This window comes from Condylura cristata, unplaced genomic scaffold (assembly GCF_000260355.1).
Source record: "Condylura cristata isolate star-nosed mole 26May11 unplaced genomic scaffold, ConCri1.0 scaffold00037, whole genome shotgun sequence".
In the NCBI taxonomy this organism is placed as follows: Eukaryota; Metazoa; Chordata; class Mammalia; order Eulipotyphla; family Talpidae; genus Condylura; species Condylura cristata.
The window spans coordinates 3,834,568-3,858,247 of NW_004567138.1; the positions used below are offsets into that span (position 1 = coordinate 3,834,568).

At 34.0% G+C, this 23,680-nt stretch overlaps 1 protein-coding gene across 1 annotated transcript in view; it reads right to left on the bottom strand.

Annotated features, from left to right (window-relative positions):
• NUP153 (nucleoporin 153kDa) overlaps positions 1 to 23,680 on the bottom strand; it is a 60,944-nt gene that overhangs the window by 15,604 nt on the left and 21,660 nt on the right. The window contains exons 3-16 of the mRNA XM_004693305.2: positions 22,445 to 22,693; positions 22,161 to 22,300; positions 21,946 to 22,074; positions 18,717 to 18,833; positions 18,573 to 18,614; positions 18,417 to 18,473; positions 16,484 to 16,630; positions 14,263 to 14,306; positions 13,900 to 14,023; positions 8,730 to 8,864; positions 8,046 to 8,144; positions 6,936 to 7,023; positions 3,626 to 3,751; positions 1,421 to 2,029 (exon numbers count right to left, since the gene is read on the bottom strand). Of these exons, the coding sequence (XP_004693362.1) occupies positions 1,421 to 2,029; positions 3,626 to 3,751; positions 6,936 to 7,023; positions 8,046 to 8,144; positions 8,730 to 8,864; positions 13,900 to 14,023; positions 14,263 to 14,306; positions 16,484 to 16,630; positions 18,417 to 18,473; positions 18,573 to 18,614; positions 18,717 to 18,833; positions 21,946 to 22,074; positions 22,161 to 22,300; positions 22,445 to 22,693 (2,106 nt within the window). The remainder of the gene's footprint in view (positions 1 to 1,420; positions 2,030 to 3,625; positions 3,752 to 6,935; positions 7,024 to 8,045; positions 8,145 to 8,729; positions 8,865 to 13,899; positions 14,024 to 14,262; positions 14,307 to 16,483; positions 16,631 to 18,416; positions 18,474 to 18,572; positions 18,615 to 18,716; positions 18,834 to 21,945; positions 22,075 to 22,160; positions 22,301 to 22,444; positions 22,694 to 23,680) is intronic.

The following is a 23,680-nucleotide window of genomic DNA, read 5'->3' on the forward strand; positions in this document are numbered from 1 at the left end:
CCATTACACCTCTAGTGCATCCTCCTACCCTCCTCATACTTCGGGTACCCATAAGTAAATAAATCTTTTTTAAAAATTAGTCTATCATTTACATGAGCTTTGTGTGTAACAATCTTCTTTCTAAGACTTTATTCTCTCATCAACTCAGAGTTAGTTTTGGTTTCCTGTATCCATGAAAGGCTTTCTTTTCTTTCTTTCTTTCAGAAGAAAAGAAATGCCAAATAGAAAGAGAAAGGTAATTCAGAATGAAGATTCTGAAATCTTATTCTTGTGGAGATGTCTAGAAGGAATCAAATACAGTTTGACCTTACTGTTCAACAAGGGGTAAATGGGAGGGTCTAGGCAAAAATAATTTCATTGCAGACTTAAAACAACACAGCCTCAAGCAATGCAAACAGAATAACTTCCACATCATGTTTTACTTAATATATATGTGACTACTTATCTATACCAATAATTATATAATGACATTATAAAATCAAAGGAGTCATTTCCAGATGAGTTAAAAATCAATGTGAGGCCCTCCCCGGTGGCGCAGCGGGTTAAAGAACAGCACTAAGAAGCTGTGCCACTTCCGCATGAGTTCGATCCCCGCCTGCCCCGGAGGTGACCCACATGGCTGGCAGACCTCCCCTGACCCGCCCGCTGCTCCCCTCAGCAGTGTACTTAGTCGATCTGCCTGTTCTGCTCCCCACTCTGTCTCTGCTGGGTTCTCTCACCCTCCGCATCTCTCTGGCCTATACCTCAGTACCTCAGTTCTGTATGCATAAATAAATAAATCTTTAAAAAAAAAAATCAATGTGAATCTTCAACAGCTCTTTTCAAATGTCAACAGGAGGGGAAAAAAAAATCATACCATTATTTTGGTTGCCTAAAAATTTTTCATTAATGCTTCAGGAATTTATTCTCATTGTAATACCTCTGGCAGATAGCATAAAGGTAGAGGTGGCACCATTAAAATTCAATCGCAGGCATAATGTCCTTATGAAAATTTCATGACTTGGAAATGACTCATCATCCTCACTACTACCTTGAGAAAAAAAAAATGTTTTATTCTGCATAAAAGTTAAGAAAGGCTTTCTAGTTTTAGGACCTTTCAGACCCTGGATTAGTCACTCTGGAAATGATGCTAGAGTCAAGAAATTTCTAATTAAACTGGATACAAAGAGAATATACAGTGGCTGTCCAGTGTATAACACAATCTATTCTAAGAAAGCACATGATTTGTCCATTTTAAGAAAACAGGCTGATGGAGCCCCAAGCAAATCAAGATAATTTAGAAAAATGAAGGTGTAGAAGAAATGCTTGTTCTCAAACATTTAAAATACTGAGATTGTTGTAGACAGATTTACAAAGAAAAGATTCCAATTCTCTACTAAAGTAAAAAAACATACATTATTCCAAATAGCTGCAAACTTACCTGGTTTCTCAGACATACAGGACACACATTTATTGTCTTCTGCATTGTTACAAACACAGCACACTGGGCATTCCCAAGATCCCACTGGCCTTTTAAATTTATCGCCAAATCCTAAGGTTCCAGTGGTCACAGTGCAGCTGGAAGACGAAGTAGCCACAGTTACAGCACTTTCAGAAGCCACTGGCAATGTAAGGACTCGCTTAACACCAGTTCCAGGTTTTGGTGTTTCACAAGCTACACATTTTATCGCTTCAGGTTTATTTTGTACTAAACAGGTATCACAATCCCAAGTTCCTACTGCTGGTTTAAATTTGTCTCCAAAGCCTGTCCCTGATGCAGAGAAAGTTGGTTTGCCACTTTTATTTGGTGTCCCAATTCCAGTCTGTTTAGCAGTATCTCTTGCTGGCAATTTTGTCGCCTGGCAGGCTGAGCACTTGTTGTCTGTGACTTTGTTCTGGACTAGACAGACATGACACTGCCACAATGACCCAGCTTTTAAACTTTCTCCAAATCCAATTCCACTAGAAGAAAAGCTACTTATTGCTGGTCTTGTATAAACTACTGGGCTTGACGTCGTAGGCTGAGAATCTGTCTTCGGTGATACAAAACCTAAGAAGGAGGGGAAGAAGAGAGAACGAAAGTAAGTTTCTAATGAAAACATTAACTGAAATTATCACTTGGGGAAAATACAATTATCTTACTGCAGTCACTACAATCCAATGGACTGCATTTAAGTGTTTTTTTCACCTAAGCAATGCTACTAATTACATAACATACAACAGTTCATATTCTACAGATATTTCTGTGTTCATCATATATGATCCTCTTCCTTCAGGAATCTTACTCTAATTTAACCAATACCAATTTGAGGCTTTAATTTTTACTAATTTGATACATACTACTGTCATCTTCACTTTTCTATACTTTTGCAGCAGTGAATCATAGTATATGCTTTCATAGCTTTCCTTCCTGAACTGTCTTTCCTTTCAGTGTTCACGTACTATGTCAAATGAGTTGAATATCTACTGGGCTTGACGTCATACATAGAGAACCACAGAATGACAGGAGGAAGAAAGTCTTTGCTACCAAAACCACTATCATCACTCGGACTAGTCTTACTTTTGAGAACAACCTTTCAATCCTTTACTCTGAGCCAATTTTACAAACACAATAAACTGTTTCTCTACCGTTTAGCCCTACAAGAAAAGTGGATGGAAGACTGATAGGCTTTCTAGTGCTGACAATAAATAAACCAGCTTAGATTTTGTCATTGTTATCAGCACAAAGGCAAAACAATTCCACTATAAGATTTTCCCAGCAGTCAACTACATGCTGTCTTGTTAATGACTGAGTCACTAACGTTGGCACAACTTTAACAGCACTCATCCTCAAGATATGTTTGGTTTTTCCAAAGAACTTAGTTACTCCAAATTTTTGCCTTTCTTAAAAAAAAAGTTAAAAAGATGAGGAGGGGATATTGTTATAAATGCGAAGCTTAAATTGTATGAAGATAAAACATGCATTTGATTACCAACTACTTGGTTAATGCTAGTACAGGCACTCCGCAGTACTGCCATAACTACAATGAAGTTGCCTTGAGATTCCTATAAGCAGTATACTCATCTGTAAAATGAAAGCGCTAAAACAAAACAACCAAATCTTTCTCAATGTTGTTGGAGCAATCAACCTTATTCTGAAACTCCACTCAATTATAGATGAAAGCATTTGCTGGGTAAATCTAAACTTTCTCAGCTATTAGATTATTTCATAAACACATATTTATAGTACAGATTACATGGGAACTGTGACTTCCTTTATCCTCAAACTGAAAACTTGTTCCTATCTTAGGACTTCTATTTATTGCCTTCAATTATTACCTACTAGGCAATTCTATGCTCTCACCAGAAAAAGACATCTAATTAGAACAGGTTTATTCATTTTATACTATATTGATCTATCTCTATTAAGTAAGCAATTAATTTTATTTTTCCACATTTGTCTCTTAGAAATGTCATTTTAATAATAAAAAGTATGTAAATCATAAAGAAACACAAAATTTCTAAGATAATTTCCCTACATTAAAGTTAATGTCACAACAAACAATTCATAGTTTGAAGTCTAAAGCATAACACAAATGACATTAAAATAAGATCACAAATTTATAATTCAGATTTGAGGCAATTTCAAGAGCTGCTGTAATCTTACCGGGGTTTTTCAGAATGTCTAAGACACTTCCTTCTTTGAGGATTTTTGCAGGTCTAAAAGGGCCATCACAATCTTCATCTTGACTCTTTTTAGAGGTTGCACTGTTAACTACAGTGATATCTTGACCTATAATTTTTTTTAATTGTAAAGTAATATGCCATCAGAAAGCATTGAACTGGAGTTAAATGTTTTAATTAAGATCTTTCAAAGTCAATTTGGATAACATCTAAAATATCATAAAAATTTACTTGTAAAACAAAGATAATGAAAATAACAAATAATAGGGTTTAATCTGCCATTAAAAGGAAGTAAAAATACCATTGCCCATATTGTACTTTCCCTTTTTTCCAAAAGGACAAAAACTATAAATTACAACTGTTACCTAGTGAACTTATTGGTAATCAAGAAAATTAGGTAAACATGTAAGAAGAATGTGGCAACTGAGGCAAATTCATATGCTGCATGAAATAATGTATTTGATTACACGGCAAATTATAATACTGACTTTAAAAATACCTCTTATTCAGGATATGCAAATTAAAGCCACAATGAGATACCACCTCACCCCAGTGAGAATGGCACATCTGCAAACAACTAGCAACAACAAATGCTGGCGAGGATGTAGAGAAAAAGGAACTCTCCTGCACTGCTGGTGGGAATGCAAACTAGTACAACCACTATGGAAAACTGTTTGGAGGTTCCTCAAATTGCTAAAAATGGAACTTCCATATGACCCAGCAATCCCCCTCCTAGGTATCTACCCAAAAGACACAAAAACACTGATTCAAAAGACATCTGCACCCCCATGTTTACTGCTGCCTTATTTATAACTGGAAGGACATGGAAACAACCCAAATGCCCAAAAATAGATGACTGGATTAAAAGATCTGGTACATAAACACAATGGAGTATTATTTGGTGATCAAAAATGATAAACTCATGCCTTTTGCAGCCACATGGATGGAACTGGAGGGATCATGCTTAGCGTGAAATAAGCCAGAAAGAAACAGATGGTTTCACTCATAGCAGGAGCATAAAGGACATGGGGGGGGGGGGGAAATAATAATGAACAACTATATACCAGAGACATTTTACAGGGGTGGAGTGAGGAATGGGATCAAAAATGGGGGGGCGGGGCGGAGAAGTGCAGTGGACTATGGTGATGACACATGGGTGAACTGATGATAAGAAGCCCACAAGGAATTACAACTGAAATGGGAAAAGGTACAAAATGATGTAAAAATAAACTTATAATAAAAAATAAGTACCTCATTCACTGAGCTCGTTTTTTCATTTCCAGAGATAAATTGTGATTAACTATATTTCAGTTATAATAATAAAAACTAAGATGATGGGTGCTCAATAATGAGAGATTGGTTACATAAATTACAAAAAACTATTATTCTAAAAAGCACAGCTATAGATAAAGGCAAGTGAAAAATCCGTAAGATTTTGACTGTTGGTATCTAATGTATCTGAAGAGTAGTCATGGCTGTTAATGACCAGTGATCCATTGTTTGGTACAGCCACCTTCATCAATTATCTTAACAATTAACAGAGCTTCTACATAAACAGAGCTTCTACATAACTTGCTGCTTCGCCTTGCAAATTTATGTCATGGATACAGCATGTTTCCTTTAACTTCATGAATCAACCATGGGTAGCTTCGATTTTTTTCCTCTGCGGCTTCCTTAGCTCTCTAATCCTTCACAGAATTAAAGAGAGTTTGGACCTTCTGCATTAGACTTTGGCTTCAGGTATTACTGTGGCTGGTTTGACCTAGACCACTAACACTTTCTTCAGATCAGCAAAAATAACACTGGAACATCTTATCACTCATGTGGCTCAATGGAGTAGTGATTTTAAAACCCTTCAAGAACTTTTCCTCTGCACATTTCTCTGCATTCATAACTTACCTGTTTGATAATAAAAATCTAACTTTTGGCCTATTGAGGTTTTCAACAGGCCTTCCACTGTAAGTTTATCATTTCTAGCTTTTGATTTAAGGTGATGAGATGCATAACACTTAAACACATTAGAGGGTTAATCTATACTGACCTAACTTCAATACTGTTGTGTCTCAGGTAATAGGTAGGCCCAAGGAAAGGCATGACCAGTGGATATAACAGAAAGAACACAAAAGAACATTTAGTGTTTGCCTTATTATAGAGGGGCACAACCTGTCTCATTCCAAAACAAATAAAAGTAATATCAAAGGCCACTGACCACAGATCATAACAAATAATAAAAAAGTTTTAAATACTTGAGAACGAATGCTTATGTCTCAGCAACAACAGAAAAAAAAAATAAATCTAAAAATGAGCAAAGGATTTGAACACACATTTCTCCAAAGAAGATATACAAAGGGCCAAGGAGCATGTGAGAAGAACACTATTTAGTCATTAAGGAAATTCAAATCAAAACTACAACCAAGCATAACTTTACACCCACATGAGTATGTTTATGACCCAAAAAATGAAAAATGCTAAGTGAAGTAAAAATACTAAAATTAAAATCCTCAGACCCTGTTGGTGGGAATCTAACATGAGTCAGCAGGGGAGAAAGTTTCAACTCTGCCCCATCAAGTCCATTCCTAGCTATATACCCCGAAGCACTGAAACCAGCATCCAAACACACACACACACACACACACACACACACACACACACACACACACACACACACACACACACACACACTCTGACAACAGCCAGAAGGTGCAAACAGCCAAAATGTTCATCAATGAATGACGAACAAATAAATTACAGTATAGTGACATAATAGAACATTACTCAACCATAAAATAAGTATTGATACACACACAATATAAATAAACCTTGAAAGCAGTAATAAAAGCAGCAAGATGCAAAATATACTGTTTAATTCCAGGATAGATAGAAATATGCATAGAAACAGGTCTAGGGATGGTTCCCAGGGGCTGGGGGAAATGAATCATTGTTAAACATTTACAAGTTTCCTTTTGGGGAGTGGTAAAAAATGTTTTGGAATTACATAAAGGTGGTAACTGCACAAAACTGTTTCTGTCTTAAACACCACTGAAACATCCTTTGAAATTAATGATTTCTGTCAACTGCATATCAGTAACAAGAACTGTGTCAACTAAAGATCACTCATCTAAGTATCTTTGAAAATTATTACTAAAAGCATTGCAAAAGGTTGGTATTAGCTCCTCTTTGCTAGTCAAAACTAATTTCATTCAAATGAAATGCCAATGGTGAAAGATAAATTTTAAAGTACAAAGGTATGTAACTATTTTTATGTTAAATATTTCTGAGAAAGTTTTACTTACGCAAACTACTTGTAGTTGGTTCTGAAATACTACTGGAGCCAGAAAGCTCTGCTGTTTTTGCAACAGGCACACTAAATGTAAATCCAATCTGTAAAGAGAAAAGTATCTCCTTTAAAGTGTCAGTTTAGTTTTAAACAAAATATCATAGGCCATTTTTAACTGCATGCAAAAAAAAAACCAAAACACACACACACACCAATGTTTGTAAGATTTGCTGTTTTCATTATTTTATGATCTCTGAACTACAGTGCTTCTCCTAATAAATGGTGTCCTAGTTTAAAAGTATTTTTGTTGCTTAGGTGCTGTTTCCTTTCAAAGCAGTAAGTAAAGTAATATTGTGTTCCTAATGCCAGGTTCTGGTAGTCTAAATGTCATTTTCTAATTAAAAAGTCAAGGGCTTTTTTGGACAATGAATGGATTTTTGGGTCCAGGCATGTATGAGGAAATTACAAAGTGATCTTAACTATCTAGTTGTGACAGAAATTAAGGACGCAGGAAAAACTACGGTACAAGGTAAAGTGATATACATGTGCCAAATATAGATGGGGCAACCTGAATACTAAACTTATGTTATTCTTATCTAAAATATTTAATTATGAAGAAACAAATATGTAAGACATAAAAAGCGAAAATTTTCTAGAATAAAGACAATTCAACAAGCACACTGAGCGCAGTATGATTTTAACTTAGTGAGTCCCAACTTTAGCTGGATCTATGAAGAGAAAAAGAGCAATTAAAGGCTAGTATGATACTGATGAGAAACCTGAATATGTGTTATGCTATTGCTATATCATGTTAATGTCTTGGGTAGAGTAATAGTATTCTGAGTTTGTAAAGGAATGTCCATTTTCTTAGAGGATAAAGGGAAACGTATTAAAGATATTAAGATATACGCATCTTAACTACCAAACAACAGATGAGCAAATGCAAATGCTGTATGTCCACACAGTGAAAAAAGGCATAGGTTCTCATTCCTTTAAGATTCTGTACACTGGTAAGTTTTTTAGTCTGAAGACAAATACTGGTATTTATTACCACTGGCATCTTGCATTTGATAATAGTATGCCTTTGAAACCCAGTAAGTATGAAGTATTCCTTGCTGCTACTTACAGATGATGGAGGTAGTACATCTGCCTCAGTGGACTTTACAATTGGAGATGAAAATCTAAACATGGGGCTGCCAGTGCTGTTTGGAGAGGTCATCTGTACCTGGTTTTCCAAATTATTAAATCATATAAAACATTTTTAGAAAAAGAAATTCTTAATAAATTTAAGTTATTCCAAAGAAATAAAAGCAATTTTTCCCTCTATATTTAAAAATCATTTTTTAACTTCTGAAAAATACTCAGCTATACTACTATAAAAATCTGTTTTTTCCTTAGGAGTATACACTATCTTACAAGTGGCTATTTGTCTAAAAAGTAAAAATAACATCCACAAAGAATATGGAGTATGTTCATAAGGTAAAAGCCAGGAAAAAGGATAAAAATCTCAGCAGCGCATGAAAAATGTTACTCTTGAGAAATAAACACATAAATTTATTTATACCCTCACCCAAAATTATCTTAATTAGGAGTTGTTTAGAAACAAAATTACCAATTTTTCTCTAGCTTACTGCTTAAGAATTGAAAAAAACCTCCCACTATAATGCACATGAAAGGACAAATAAATAAATCAATGTTTCCATTTTCCTATTTTTACTCTGGCTTACTATTATTTTCCATAGGAAAAAACCACTCCTTGAAACAGAATTATTAGCCTTTAGAATATAGAATAAGAACAATGCTTACATACCTTGTTTGTTAATGATTGTGAAGGACTGACAGGTGATGAAGAAGTTGTAATCACAGAGGAACTAAAATTGAAGGTAGGCAGTGCAGAACTGGTGATGGGTAGAGAAATTTTCGGTAATACTGGTACTTCCATTTCCTAGAATACAACATATTTTATAATAATATAAGTCATCTTTCATATCATTCTTTTGTCTCTACTTCTTTTCAAGTACAACTGATACATTTATAGGTAAATTCAGAATGAGACAGCATCATGTTAACAATGTGGGAGGGATTCTTGAATCAAATGAATAAAAATGACTGTAAAACGAGCATTTAATAAATGTCAGTTCTGAAGAATCTAGTTAACTGCCTTGGATTTTAAACCCAATATAGTGAAGATCACTGTGGTCTCAAGTGACCCAGATCCAAAACAAACAGAGTCCCACTTCTGCTAATGGTAAAATAATTTGTTACCTCAACAATGCTGACACATTAACAATTACAAACTTTGGACAAAATATTAAAACACTTGAAAACAAAGATAAGCAACCAAAATTAAGCAGAAATGGAAGGGGAGAAGATACTGGGAAAAGGGAAGGGCACTGAGTAGACTGCCTAAACTCTCTCTGTGAAATGATGACAATGGATAGTAAAATTCAAAGAAAAAAATTACAAAATATGTCAGTTTAGAAATCAGATAGGTGACCAGAGGAACAACGAAGAGCAACAGAGCTCCTATACCTAACTCTCTGGCTTACCTATCAGAGTTCAGGGGCACATAGCAGAGAGACCAAGCTGCCAACTAAAACGACAGTTTTAGTTGTTGCCCACCACAGGAATAGTCTCAGTTCAGGTAAGTTCACTGTCAACTGTACAATTTGAATATTTTTTAAAAAGTTATTTACTTATGCATACAGAACTGGAACACAGGCCAGAGGTGCGGGGGCAGTGTGAGGATTCACCAGAGACAGAGAGGGGAGCAGAAAATGTAGAGTGACGAAATACACTGCTGAGGGGAGCAGTGGGCAGGTTAGGAGAAGCCTGCCGCACCACGTGGGTCACCTCCAGGGCTGGGGTCGAAATTGTGCTGAGGTGGCCACGCTACCTTTGTTGTGCTGCGCTTTAACTTAACTGTGCCACCAGGGAGGGCCCCCACTTGAATACTTTAAATGGATGTAGTTCATCTACACAAATTTTAAATCAGTGAAGTTGACCCCATACACCAAAACAGAAAGGGAAAAGAAGATTTCAGAGAAAAAAACGCAAGAATCGGTTGTCATAAAACCTGCTTCAGGTTTTATAAAATGTTCTTCAAGTTCTTCAACATGAAGTGAAATGACTTACTAAATGGAGACTATGTGAGCACACAGGAAAAATTATTCTCTTGATTTCAAGCAAGGAAAACGAAAGCAAACATCAACAATTGGGTCGACATCAAGCAAAAAGGCTTTTGCACTGCAAAAGAAAATAGCAGATTAAAAAGGCAGGGCCTACTAGGAGTTAAGTCTCAGCACTATCAAACTACCAGCAGCCACTACAGCAGGAGTTTAATCCTGAGCCAGGGAGCTGACCCACAGGCACAGCAGACCCCTCCTGTCTCGCCATTGCTCCCTGCAGCAGTTTATTTCAGTAGCTCTGTCTGTTCTGCTCCCCACTCTGTCTCTCATGAATCCGCTCACTTACTCTGCGCCTCTGGCCTGTACCCCAGCTCTTGTATGCATAGATAAGTCTTTAAGGGGGGAAAAATAAAAAGGGCAGCCTACTTAATTGAACAAAAATATTTGCACATCACACATCTGATAATGGGTTAATATCCAAAGTATATAAAGCACCATACAAATAAGTAACAAAAAAAAAAGAAAAAACAAGACACACATTTAACAAGCAGTAAACCTTTTGAAAAAACAATTTTCCATAGAGGATACAAAGATAACCAACAAATACATATTTTTAAAAAGTGTTCATCAGTATTTCTTGTGAAATACAAATCAAAAAACCAATACCATGTTACCTATGAAAATGGTTTACATCAAAAAAGAATGCTAACAATTACTGGCAAGGATGTAAAGAGCAATCTTTATATACTACTGATGGGAATGTAAAATATGTGTCAGACTAACTCATTAACCGTATTTGGCCATAGTGATTTCTCTATGTAATTGATGATCTTAATCCAATTCTAAATCTGGGTTCCTATTCAAAATTTAGATGTAATCAGAAATGAGTCCCACAAATGTGGAAGACAGCCAAGAATTCTGCTAAAATAAGACATCAAGTTGAACACATGATATCAATATGTGACTTAGTACATATTATCTTTGTAATACCTTACATGGATCATCCATCTCACATGAGGTAGACACTAGTGTTATGAGGAAACAGGCAGGGAAATTAAGAAATTGTATCTCCCCCAAATTCAATTTTATTTTTATCAGTAAGATTTTTTTTTTTAATCACTTCTCCACCTTTTGGATAAAATCAAGTTTATCAGTGACATACAAAACCCACACTAATATGACAGAAACAAAATAGCAATATTTGATGAGTAACATAGACTCCTTACAAATTTTGTGATCCAAGAAATAAGGGGGAAACTAAAACACATTCATTTGAAAAATGGGTTATTTTCAATGCAAAGTTCTTATAAGCTGAATGTTTAGTCAAAATACACCAATCCTACCTTAAGTAGAAATGGTATCTAAAATTAGGATAATTTCTTTACATCCATTCAAAGTTCCTTCCATCTGACCTTTTTAAAAAATCCATTAAAATATCCACAATAATGAATCTTCAATCTTTTATCAAAATTCCTTTTAACTATTACTGAATCAACAAACTAGTGGTCTAAATATATCTGAAATCCAAAATAAAATAAGGGAAGTTATCAATCCAAACCCATTCTATCATTATTTTAAAAAGCACAGGATTGGCATAAACTGTGGGGCAGTCACTCACTGGTACTTCTTCCCTCAGCAATGTGGAGACTGTAACTCCAGTGTGAAACAGAGCATAGGGACAGAAGAGTTAGATGAGGCATTCTGGGATACAAAAATCGGCAGTTGACAGTTGGATGGAATGAAGAGAGGGGGTCCAGAGGCAGGAGGTGACAGGAAGATCTGGGAGTGGGGGAAGAGTTTCACAACTCTTCAGTTTACTTTTCAAAGGTAATATGGGCAGACATAATTAAGTAAAATTTAAAACCCCTCCCCAAACCTCTCAACAATCAAGTATGAAAATTATATACTAAGGATGTACCTATAAGACAGCTAAAGTAAGCTTCAGATTTTATCTTGCCTTCAGCTAACAATCTTACAAAATGCATCTTAAAAAAAAAAATGACACGAAAGGGAAATAAGCAAAATTCACAAACCTGTCATCTAACAAACATAAGCCAGGTTATTGTTCTCCTCATATAGGGATAAACTTTAAAGAGACAGTGTCACAAATTTTACTGAGAACTATATAAAACTTTTTAACAATCAGATAAAATTCCCTTTTCATAAAAAAACAAACTTCTTAAAAGTAACACTGTATATAATAAAAATGTATTTCTGAAATGTAATAAACTAACAACTTCAATGAGAAAAAAGTTGGCTAGCTAAGAAAACTGTAGCATCATATATTCTATGATCAATGGCATTTAAGACTACTTCATTCAAGATGATATACTAATATAGCCCCTCCTCTCACAACACTTCAACAGAGCAGTAAGTAGAAGCTACAGGAATCTCAATAACCAAGGCAAAGATTCCTCAAACAGTCTCAAATATCCCAATAAACCAGGTTACAGAGCACAAAATAAAAACTGCCAAAGTCATGATTCTATGAGTCAGAAAAGCATGACGACAAAACTACTAAATCCATAAAGGGAAGGCAAAAAATATAACTGAGAAAGATCCTCCCACCCTAAACAAGGCTTCAAAGCAAAATAGCATTATGAAGAAAATAAACACTAATAATACCATTTCAGTAACCTTTTCACAGTCAACAGAAATTCTTATAGACCTTCTCTGCAAATACCTAAAAATATATTCCTAGAAAACGCAGGTCAGTGAAGTCACAAATGAAACTTTAATTTGAAACAACTGGTAAATGAAAACACTATATATCAAAACTTAAATAACCCAACTAGTTTGAAATTCACTTCTAAAAAGAGTGAAGCAAAACCTGTGTTCATGTTAAACCTGCTAGAGAACAAATCAAGCAAACTGTAAGATGTGTTAACTTAATACTTAATTAGTACCTTTTCTAAACTTTCATAGTCACAATATATAACGAACTCTTCCTAACCAAAGAAATAATCAATAAAAGCACAAATAATGGAATAGAAAACCCAAACAGTAAAAACACTCAAAAAAAGATGTCTTTGTCAAAATCATGGACATGCAAAATAAAATTCCAGCAGCATACCACTTCATTCATCACACTGGCAAAAAATTTTAAAACAAAATCAAGCACTGGTATGAACGGGGGGAAAAGCAGACCTACTTACTGTCATGTGGAAGAGTTAAACTGTAAAAACTACCTTGAAAAGCAGTAAGGCAACCTCTACTACACTGAAGAAGTGTACCATCCCCTCTAACCCAACAATCCCAGTGCCAGATCTACAACCTAAAGGAAATACTGCTTCAGTGCCAAGGAAGAAGTGCATAAATATTCATCTTACCATACCATGCACTAGAAATCAACCCACATGTAACCTGCAGAATGGAGTGTGTAAATTATACTGTATCTACTGTATACTGCATAAACATATAACTAAAATTAAATGACCTTTTACAACACTGACAAATTTCTTAACACTGATAAATTTCTCAAAAAGAAAGAGATAAGTGAGAAGCATACATAGAGTATTAACCCATTTAATTAAGTTTCAGGTATGGACAAAACCTGGTTATGCAGCAAATTCTGATGTCAATTTCAATCTCAACTCTTACTTGAAGAACGGCTTTGTAATGATCCCTGTAAAATGTAAGGTTAGGTTTTCTGTTGCCCATGTTGTCACAGTGAAAGTAATTTGGAAAATGTGGTAGTTTAACACACACAGAGCTTATTCTTATATTAGGTATCCCGAAATCCCACCCACCCATCTCCCTTCCAAGTTCTTCCCTCACCCTCACCACCACCACCACCACCACCACATAAAAGAGCCTAATAAAATTCAAGAGTACTCAAGCATACAATCCTACCTCTTCTTCTGGAGGTTTAGATGCAACAAAGTGTGTTCTCTCTCTTCTCATCTTGCCACCTCCACTACCTACTCCAGAAGATAAGCCATTGGCTGCAGACATACTGAAATTTGGATAATAGCCACTAGGCAAAGAAAAAGAAAAGTAAAATGAATAATGTACTAAACTGGTCCATAATTTATTAAATAACTGAATACCTAAAAACCAGAATTGCCAACAAGAAAATAAATATACAGCTAAATGTGATTTTACAAGTTGACAAATTTTATATATGTAAACTTTCTTAATCTTTAAAAACACATATGTAAAATCAAATATAAGCTTTACAAATTAAACAAAGTTTAGCTATAGAGATGACATTACCTTTCTCTTTGTTCTCGATTTTGCATATTGTTTTCATATCCAGTCTAGAAAAATAAACATACCACATTTACATGCTTTTTTTGGTTTTAATTTCCTTTTTATCCTTACTATCCTTTTTATCTATGAATTTTAATAGTATCAGGAATTTGATGGCTATTAGTTAATGAATCCTAAAATTTGCAACATATTCTCTGCATTTTGAATGGTACCCAAGAGTTTCAAGTGGGATTAAATAAATGTCACTGAGCACAACAGTCTTTGAAACAAAACAGACTTTCATATAAAGTCAATAGATTTACTAACCAGAAAGTTACCTATCATTAATATAACCTATTAAATATACATGGACATCTATAAGGCTATTTCTTTTGACACGATTCTCTGTAGCTTAAATTCCTCTATTCAAAACAATCAGGAATCCCTGGATAAAGAGTTGAGTTCTACCAGGGATGGGAGGAGACATTTCCAGGATGAGCCTGGATTATTTCATATTATCAAAAGCAACTAAATATTTTTTTAAATGATTTTAAAAAGCCACAATAGCCAGTTAAGAGGGTTAAAAAGGACAGTCTGAGAATCAAATACTAATACAAGGATTGTAATCTAACGAATGTATGAATTCAAGCAGACTTGAAAAAATAAACACATAAGTAAATAAACAAAGAAAAGAAAGTCTCTCCTACCACAGAGAACTAATACATACAGAAGAAAAAGTAGAATTGGAAAAATCAAATCATCATTTGGCAATCTAAAAATAATAGATGGCACAAAAAGCACTAATGATGCTAACACTAAACACGACAACTAAATGTAAAACATGGATCTTGGCTTTTCTGTTTTTCTTTGTGGACAAGTGACAATATCTAAACAAACAGAACAGCATGTACCAACTGTTCTGAAGTTATGTAAGAAATACCTTTTTTATAGAAAACACAGGGAAAAGATAAAGCAATGGTAGTAAAGTTCTTAAATTTTTTCTTGTAAATCTAAGTCCAGAATTATGATCAAAATAGCTTCTAATTTTTTATAAATATTACAAAATGTCAATTACTGGTCACTAAAGATAAAAGAATGATGGGTACACTCTTTCAATTTCAGTTTCAAAATTTCTTAGAAATTGGGTTGTTGTGAAACTTGGAAGAGACTAAATATAAGTAAAGGTACAAATATTATGCCATGTAAATACAAAAATGTACTTATATGACACAAGAAATGAAGATACTAAGAATATAAGACATTTGAAAAGACAATTTGCCTGGTCTCTTCAAAAACCAATGTGCCCAGCAATCTTTTATGTCCACCCAAAAATTCTACACAAAAGTTTCATTACAGCCAAAAGTGAAAACAACCCAATCTGATAAATGAATCAACAAACAGCTACTATATTCAAAACAACAAAATATTCAGTCATAAAAAGAAATGCTCAAATATGCTATGTAATTTGGACAAACTTTGAAAACATTGCTAAATGAAATAAATAAGCCAGTCACAAAGGATCTCATATTTAAGAGTCCATATGTATATGGCAAGATAAATTTAAAGACACAGATCAGTGTTTGCCAAAAGGGTAGGAGTGGTCAGTGACTATTAATGATATGTAATTTTTCAAGGAGATCAAGGGAAAAGTTATGGAAATGTTCTAAAAATGACTGTGGTAGTGGGTGAATGTCTCTGAATATACTATTGAAGTAGATGAATGGTAGAGCATGAGTGTATCTCAAAGCAGTTAAAGACAAAACAATATGGTAAGTGAAGGTTTGAAACTCCAGAGAGAAAACCAAAAGCATTGAGTAAAACTTGTTTGAATTCTAGTTCAAATAAGCAATAAACATGAACAGGACACTGATTAGAAGGACTTTACAGTAATTTTCTTTACATAATATAGACAGAACTGCATGTCAAAAGTAGCTAGGGGTGAACAGACATGTGTCTGAAACTTATTTTCAGAGAGTTGAACACATGCAAAATAAAAGAAAATTAAGTCTAATAAAATTATTTTACCTAAACAATGAGTATATTCTGATGTTCGCTAGTAAACACGGATTGAGGGTCTGGTCAAAGTGCCAGTCACTTAGGGCATAACAGTTCGTAATCAGTACTAATCCGCATACCTTACACATTATCTACACTGTTAAACTCTAATGACAGAGTACATGGTAGTTACCATTTTTATTCATTTTGATCATTAGCCAAAGACTGGTGAAAATAAACACATACTCACACTGTGCTTTTTATCTATTCTTTGATTAGTCTTCCTTAATTCACCAGATGGGGTCAGTGATGGTTTAAAATAAACAGTTCGATTTGCTGCTATGGACACTGGCTTTGGGGTCATGAGTCTCTGAACAGGGGGATACTGAGAGTCCACCTTACAGGTAAACAGAAATCAAAGACAAAACTTTTATTTTCAAATATTATCAGTAATGCTTATCTAAAAACTGGTAATAGCTAAGGTAACCTAGAGACTATGGGAACATCACAGAGAAATCCCAGCGGAAGCAAACAAACACCAAGAGAAAACAATTAGCAACAGAAACAACAGGAGAGGGAAGAGTAGGTGGTGGGTGTAAAAAACCCAAAATGGCTTCATACTCTTTCATTCCATACTTAGTGACTTTTCAGAAAACACAAAAATGGGAACTATGCTGATAATCACTCCAACAATTTGAAGCTTTTATAGGCTAAATTTCAAATATATGAACCTAAACTGATTTTGCCAAATTTTTCTCAAATCACTCTTAAATTTTATTCTGCTGAAAATAAGATGTTTTAATACCAGTTATGAAATATTTTAACTGCCAGAAAACTGAGAAAATCTCTCTCCAAGTTAATTCTCTATTTAATTTAGAGAAACTACAATTTAATAAAGCACTGTTAAGAATTCCAAATTTTATAATGAACTTGCCTTATTATCTAAATATGCAAGTACTTTTTCAATGGTCTACTGCTACATTGAAATAAGAGTAAAAATCTTGTTATGACTATAAAGCCAAGTTTTTTCTCTATCCAAAGATTGTAATACTATGAACACAATCCTTTCATTCAGCAGCAACTGTGACCAACACTGGATCCCAGGGAAAGCTTCTATATGGTACTAGTTCTTCCCTAAGCACCCATGACACGTATGATCCAAAAACTCAATGAGACACTATTTTGTATATTGCTCTCATTACATCCATAAAATAGGAACTACAATATTGTATTCTGGACTTTATTCTTCCCAATATCCATTGATGAGCACTATTACTATGGCACCTTTTTTTTTTTATGAAAAGCAGATAATGACTTGCATTAGCTGCAAGTAATAATGAATTCCCCCCATCTGATTATAAGTAAGAATTAACAAGCTAACACTACTCCAGGAAAAAAAAAAACCTCAACATTAAACTTTCTTCTCTATACCTGAATTTCAGAAAAAATAATTATAATGTACCACTCAAATAGTGATCAATGCAATTCAGGGAACTATAATACTTTTGGGGGGAATTTGGTAATACAGGTTAATGTATTAACAACAAAATATCTTTGGGTGCTATCATTGAGCATAAGTGCTTTCCTAAAAAAGGATCTAGGAATGTGTTCCCCCTGAAGACGCATCATTAGCTACACATGTAGCAAACAAAAATACACCTCTTTAACACTACCATTTTATTTCTTCCACAATAAATACCAAAGCCAATTTTACCCAAACAGAATACACTAAGAAGGTTTATCAAGATATAATCTATAATGCAACTTTTTTTATTAGCTCTACTATACATCTGAACAGTATTTTGGCTGACTGATGGAAGTATAATAGAATTTTAAATTCTGTTACATTACAGATTTGACATGTTCGCCAACGAGGAAAATTTACAAGATACTGATGTTTAGTGAGACTCTGGGTCACTGAACTTCTAAACACTTCAGTTCTATTTACTCCTCTTTTTGTCAAAAAAGAGTTAACTCAAAATATTGCCAAAATGCTGACGATAGAAATTTCAAATAACCAAAAGAGAATCTATAGTGTCCAGGAGAACCTATAATGTCCAAGTAAAAATATTTCTCAAGCATGCTATCCACTGATTATAGTCAATAGGCAATTTGTATATTTACTAACATACAATGATTACAAAAAATTACTTATTTTTAAATAAACACTAAAGAAATCTTACCTTTTCCCTTTTGGCCTGAAAATCTGTGCTGGTACCTATTCCACTCCTATCAAGAGGCTGAAAAATAAAATCCTATTAGAGTAGATGGTAAACTCAGAAATCATCAGTCTCACTACCAATATAAACAATCTAAAAAAGTTTTAGAAGTCAACTTACAGAATTTAGAGGAGAAGCAACGGACGGAATTCTTTTTGCATCCTGTCAAAAAGAAAAAAACATTAAACATTAAAAAAAAAAAAATTAAAGTTTTTCACTAAATTCAAATTTTACTAAAATCCTGCATTTGTTAATAAAATTTACCGCTAGAGGGCTTGACATCTTCTCTAAAGACTGCAATATTCTCCGAGCTGTTGAACTAGTCACACCATAGGACTGTGAGCTGAGTTGCTTAGCTTTCATCTGCCTTCTCACTGGTGCCTAGAAAGTAAACTTTGTATTATTTGCTGGAATCATAAACTCAAAGCACAATGAAAATACTGGCAAAGACAAAAGGATGTCCAATGTAAAACAAGATTAATGTGTTAACAGTGACTTATCTCTGGCTGTTGTCATTAAGCATGTGTTCAACATTTTTTCTGTATGCATTTGTTGAAATCCAATTCTCCACTAAAGAAATTAGTCTTAAAATGAGAAAAAAAGAAAACATGTTCCCCTCAAAAGATCTACCAGCTATGTGATATGGGAAAAATTCTAGCAAACCTTAATACATCTAATTCTGATATTAAATTAATAAGAACCACATTAAACTATTATTCTAGGTATAATAAATATTTAATTATCGTAAATCCCAAGTTAACTAAACAAAGAAATTATATTCTATTACAATTATATTAAAATTTTTAGACTAACTTATTTTTCAAATTTTAATAAGAAAAATTTAAATGTTCAAGCTTTTTCTTAAACAACTTCTAAACATTCTTAGAGTTAAGGGGGAATAAAACACATGAAGAACAGACAAATATCCTTTAATACACAAGCAATGTTTGCAACACTGACAATTGAAAGTAGCAGACATCCTTTTTCTCTTCCTAATCTCAGGAGGATGGTATTCAGTTCTTACCACTAGAGTATGATGCTAGTTAAAGATTTTCTGTAGCTATAATTTATCAGGTTAATGGGGTATGCCATCTATTTCTAGGTCTGCTGAATATTTTTATTATAAATGGATGTTACATTTTGTGAAAGGTGTTCCATGCATCTTGGAGATGATCGTGTGGTTTTTCTCATTCTTTTGTTTACATGATAAATTACATTAACTATCAAGTGCTGAATCAACCTTGTATTCCTAGGATAAGCCCCATTTGATTAGCATGCAGCATGCTTTTTATATATGTTGTATTCAATTTGCAGATATTCACTGTCTAATTCATGAGAAATGTTAGCCTGTAGCTTTCTTATAATGTTTTTGTCTGATTTTAGTATCAGAATAAGGCTGGGCCTCATAAATGTGTTCAAAAGTTTTTATAGAACTGATAGTATTTCTTTCTTTGTGCTTTTTTAGGAAACAAAAGTATTCTTTGTTTTTCTTTTTAAATGTTTCTTAAATATGTGGCAGAAATCACCGGGAAAGTTATCTGGACCTGAAGTTTTCTTTGCTGACAGGCATGTTAACTATGAATTCAACTGATTGAACATAATACTGATATTTAGGCTATTTATTCTTGACTAATACCAAATAATGCAAAATACTTTATTATGAATCTAACCTTGTTAAGACATGTACAAGGTTTTTGTGATAAACATCACAAAACATTGATCAAAAAAATTTTAAAAACCTAAATAAATTGAGATACCACTTTGTGGGCCTTCCGTGGTGGCACAGTAGGTTAAAGCACAGTGCTACATAGGATTCCATTTTAAGATGTACATTATCTTTAAATTGATTTTTAAATTCCATGTAATCTCAATCAAAATCCCAAATTCTTTGTATGAACTGATTAAGACATTTCTGAAATTAGGAAAAAAAGACAACCTAGAAAATCCTATTAAGCTTGAAGAAGAACTGAGGTGGAAGGCTTATGTTAACCTGATTTCAGGATTTACTTTAAAGATACAGCAGTAGATCAAGACAGTTTAGTGTTGGCATAATGATACATAGATCAGTAGAAAAGAACAGAAAGTCAAGAAACAGAGTCACATCATATGGTCAACTTATTTTTGACAAAGGCGTAAAGGTAATTCAATTGAGAAGGTAGTCTTCTCAACAGATGGTATGAGAAAATTGGATTTCCTGTTACACAATGAATCTTCAGACACCTCATACCACACCAAAAAATTAAAAGGATTTATATTTATAAATTAAAACCCACACTATAAGGTTTCTATTAGAAAAACAGGAGGAACTCTGAATTAGGCAAAAAAATAAATAAATAAAAATAAAAGTCATAGATATTGAACACCAAAAGCATCAAGCACAAAAAGACAAATACTAAATCTCATCAAAAGTAAAAATTTGTCTTTAAAAGACATTAAGTTCAAAGAATAAGAGAAAATATTTGCCAAACAAGTACTAATGAGAGACTCATACCCTAAATAATGAAGTCTCAAAATTCATTAAGAAAACCATCCTCTTTAAAAAGTGGGCAAAAGAGTTTAGTATAGGTATTTCACCAAAAAAGATAAGCTGATGGCAAATAAACACATGAAAAAATGTTAAAGATCATTAGTCATTAGAGAAATGCAAATAAAAACCATGTGATGGTGGAGTTAATCAACACATGCCTATTAAAATAGCAAGGACACTCACATTACTCGCAAAAACGCAGTGTGGTATCAGACATTTTGTAAGTCTAGTAGTTCATCGCAAAGTTTTAATGTATGCTTACCATATGACCCAGCAGTCTAACTTCTACGTATTTACCCAAGAGAAATGAAAATTATATGTTCACAGCAACTTTATTCACAACTGCCAAAAATTAGAAACAACCTAAGTGACCTTTCACTGGGAAACAGATAAACAAGACAGAACTCAGCAATAAAAAGGCACTATTCGTATATACAAAAATATAGAATCAACCTCAAATGCACTATACCACATAGAATAATCCAGATTTAAAAGGTTGCATGTCACATGATTAAATTTATACAACCTTCTTGAGAAACAAACAAACAAAAAAAACCACTAGGAGGAAAAAGAAATAGATCAGTGGTTGTGTGAGGATGAAGAAGGTTAACTACAGAGATCACAAGATAACATTTTGAGATGACAGAAATGATGGTTGTTCAGTATTATGATTATCATGAGTGTTTTCATTACTGTACTTGGTTTTGTGAAAACTCAAAATATTCTGATGGAGTAAATTCTACTACATGTAATTTATGTCTCAATTTTTTTTAAGTGGTACTATCACACCTCCTAAACATACACATAAGAAGACACAAATCTATAATATAATATGTTCACTGAAGTCTAAAATAATGTTCAGTAGTCCCTAAATGAAAAAATATTTATCATTCAGTTCTGTTTAACCAAGAATAAATGATCAGTTCCCTTTTTTTTAAAACGGTTATCAATCCTATTTAAACCAACCTGATAAGGTGTATTTCGTAGTTTAGGCTGTCTTACAGCAGCTGCTGCGCCTCCATACGTTGTTTTCCCAGGATAAAAAGGAGAATCTCCAAGCTGACTTGTTTTAAGGATTGAAGAATTTCCAAGTGACTGCACAGAAAATATTGATAAATTATAAGGAATAAACACTCAAAATCCAATCCAGTCCAATCAAATCCAATTCAATTAGTGCTCACAGGGGAAAGTGTTCCAAAGGCAGACAAGTTGAATGCTGGTTTCTTTGAGCTGGTGGCAGTGTGCTGTGAGAGTGAATGAGAACGTTCAGCCTCTGGGGACCACAGAGGTGGCACTGAAGTGTTCTTTGAAACAGCTATATCTGAAATAAAAATATGCAATACATAGTATAAACATAATTCAAGATCCTAGAAACAGAAAACAAAAAATTACAACTAAGTCGGAAAATACTTATTTGGGGAATTTAATTCTGTTATCAAAACTTATTACCAAATGCCAAGAATACCTTTATCAGATGCTCTTGAAGAAAAACCACTGGTAGTTGAGATGTTATCATCATCATGCTGAGAGGTAGAATCTTTAATTTCTTTTACAAGGGAAAATCCAGAACTGCCAATTGGGAATGCCGAAGATGTGGAAGGCTGGCAATGTAACGCAGGAGATTCCAACATGGAAAAATTCAGATGGCTCCGATGAAGAGAAGGCCTTGTTAATACATCTGGATAATTTGAAGCAGTACTAGTTGTTGAGGGTTCTTAAAAGAAAAGCATTGATACTATGAACACACTTGGAAAAGGCTATGCTATTATGCAAAAAAAAATTTTTTTTGGTATTTACTTTAACAGAACATAAATATAACAAATGCAGCTTCAATTTAAACGACTGAGGTTTCTCATGACCTCAATGCATTTTATATTCTTTAGTAAAGAAAGTTTTAACTGACAGTAATTAATTTAGCTAACTCAAAATATATTTCAGTGATCACATACAACATTCTGAAAAGAACATCTTATTACTTAAAACCTGCTATTAAAAACAAAAGTTGGGCCCTCCCTGACGGTGCAACTGTGAAAGCACAGCACTGTGACTCTATGCAAAGCCACTGCAGCAGGAGCCCAATCCCAGGCCAAAAGGGTGACCCACACGGCGCGGCAGACCTCACCTGACCTGCCCACTGCTCTCCTCAGCACTATTATTTCAGTACATCTGCCTATTTTGCCCCCTTCTCTGTCTCTGGTGAATCCCCTCACCCCCACATATCTAGCTTGTACCCCAGTTCTTGTGTGCATAAATTAGTAAATCTTTAAAAATAAAAGGAAAAACAAAAGTTAAATAAGCTATAAAAGAAGTCATAAAAAGTCTACTATTCCAGAAACATCCACTATTAAATTTACTATTAACAGATATTTTCCTATAAAGTGCGCACTGTATTGATCTGCTTAATTAAGTGATGGTTTCACAATATTCAAATACGAATATACTTACTGGGTGTTCTAAAGTCATGAGTTACTTTTTGTTTTGCAAAGGTCATTTACTTATTTATATAAAGAACAAGGCTCAATCAATGACATTTGGCCTGTTTTGTTCTATAGCCCTTTGCTATCTTTCTGTGAGCTCATCATTCCTCATTCACAGAAGGACCCTTCTTCATCAGTGGAAGAACTCAACAAGCTACTAATTTTGAGCCTCATCTGAATTGAATGTTACACCATGCAAGGAATTTTGAAAAGATCAAAACAGT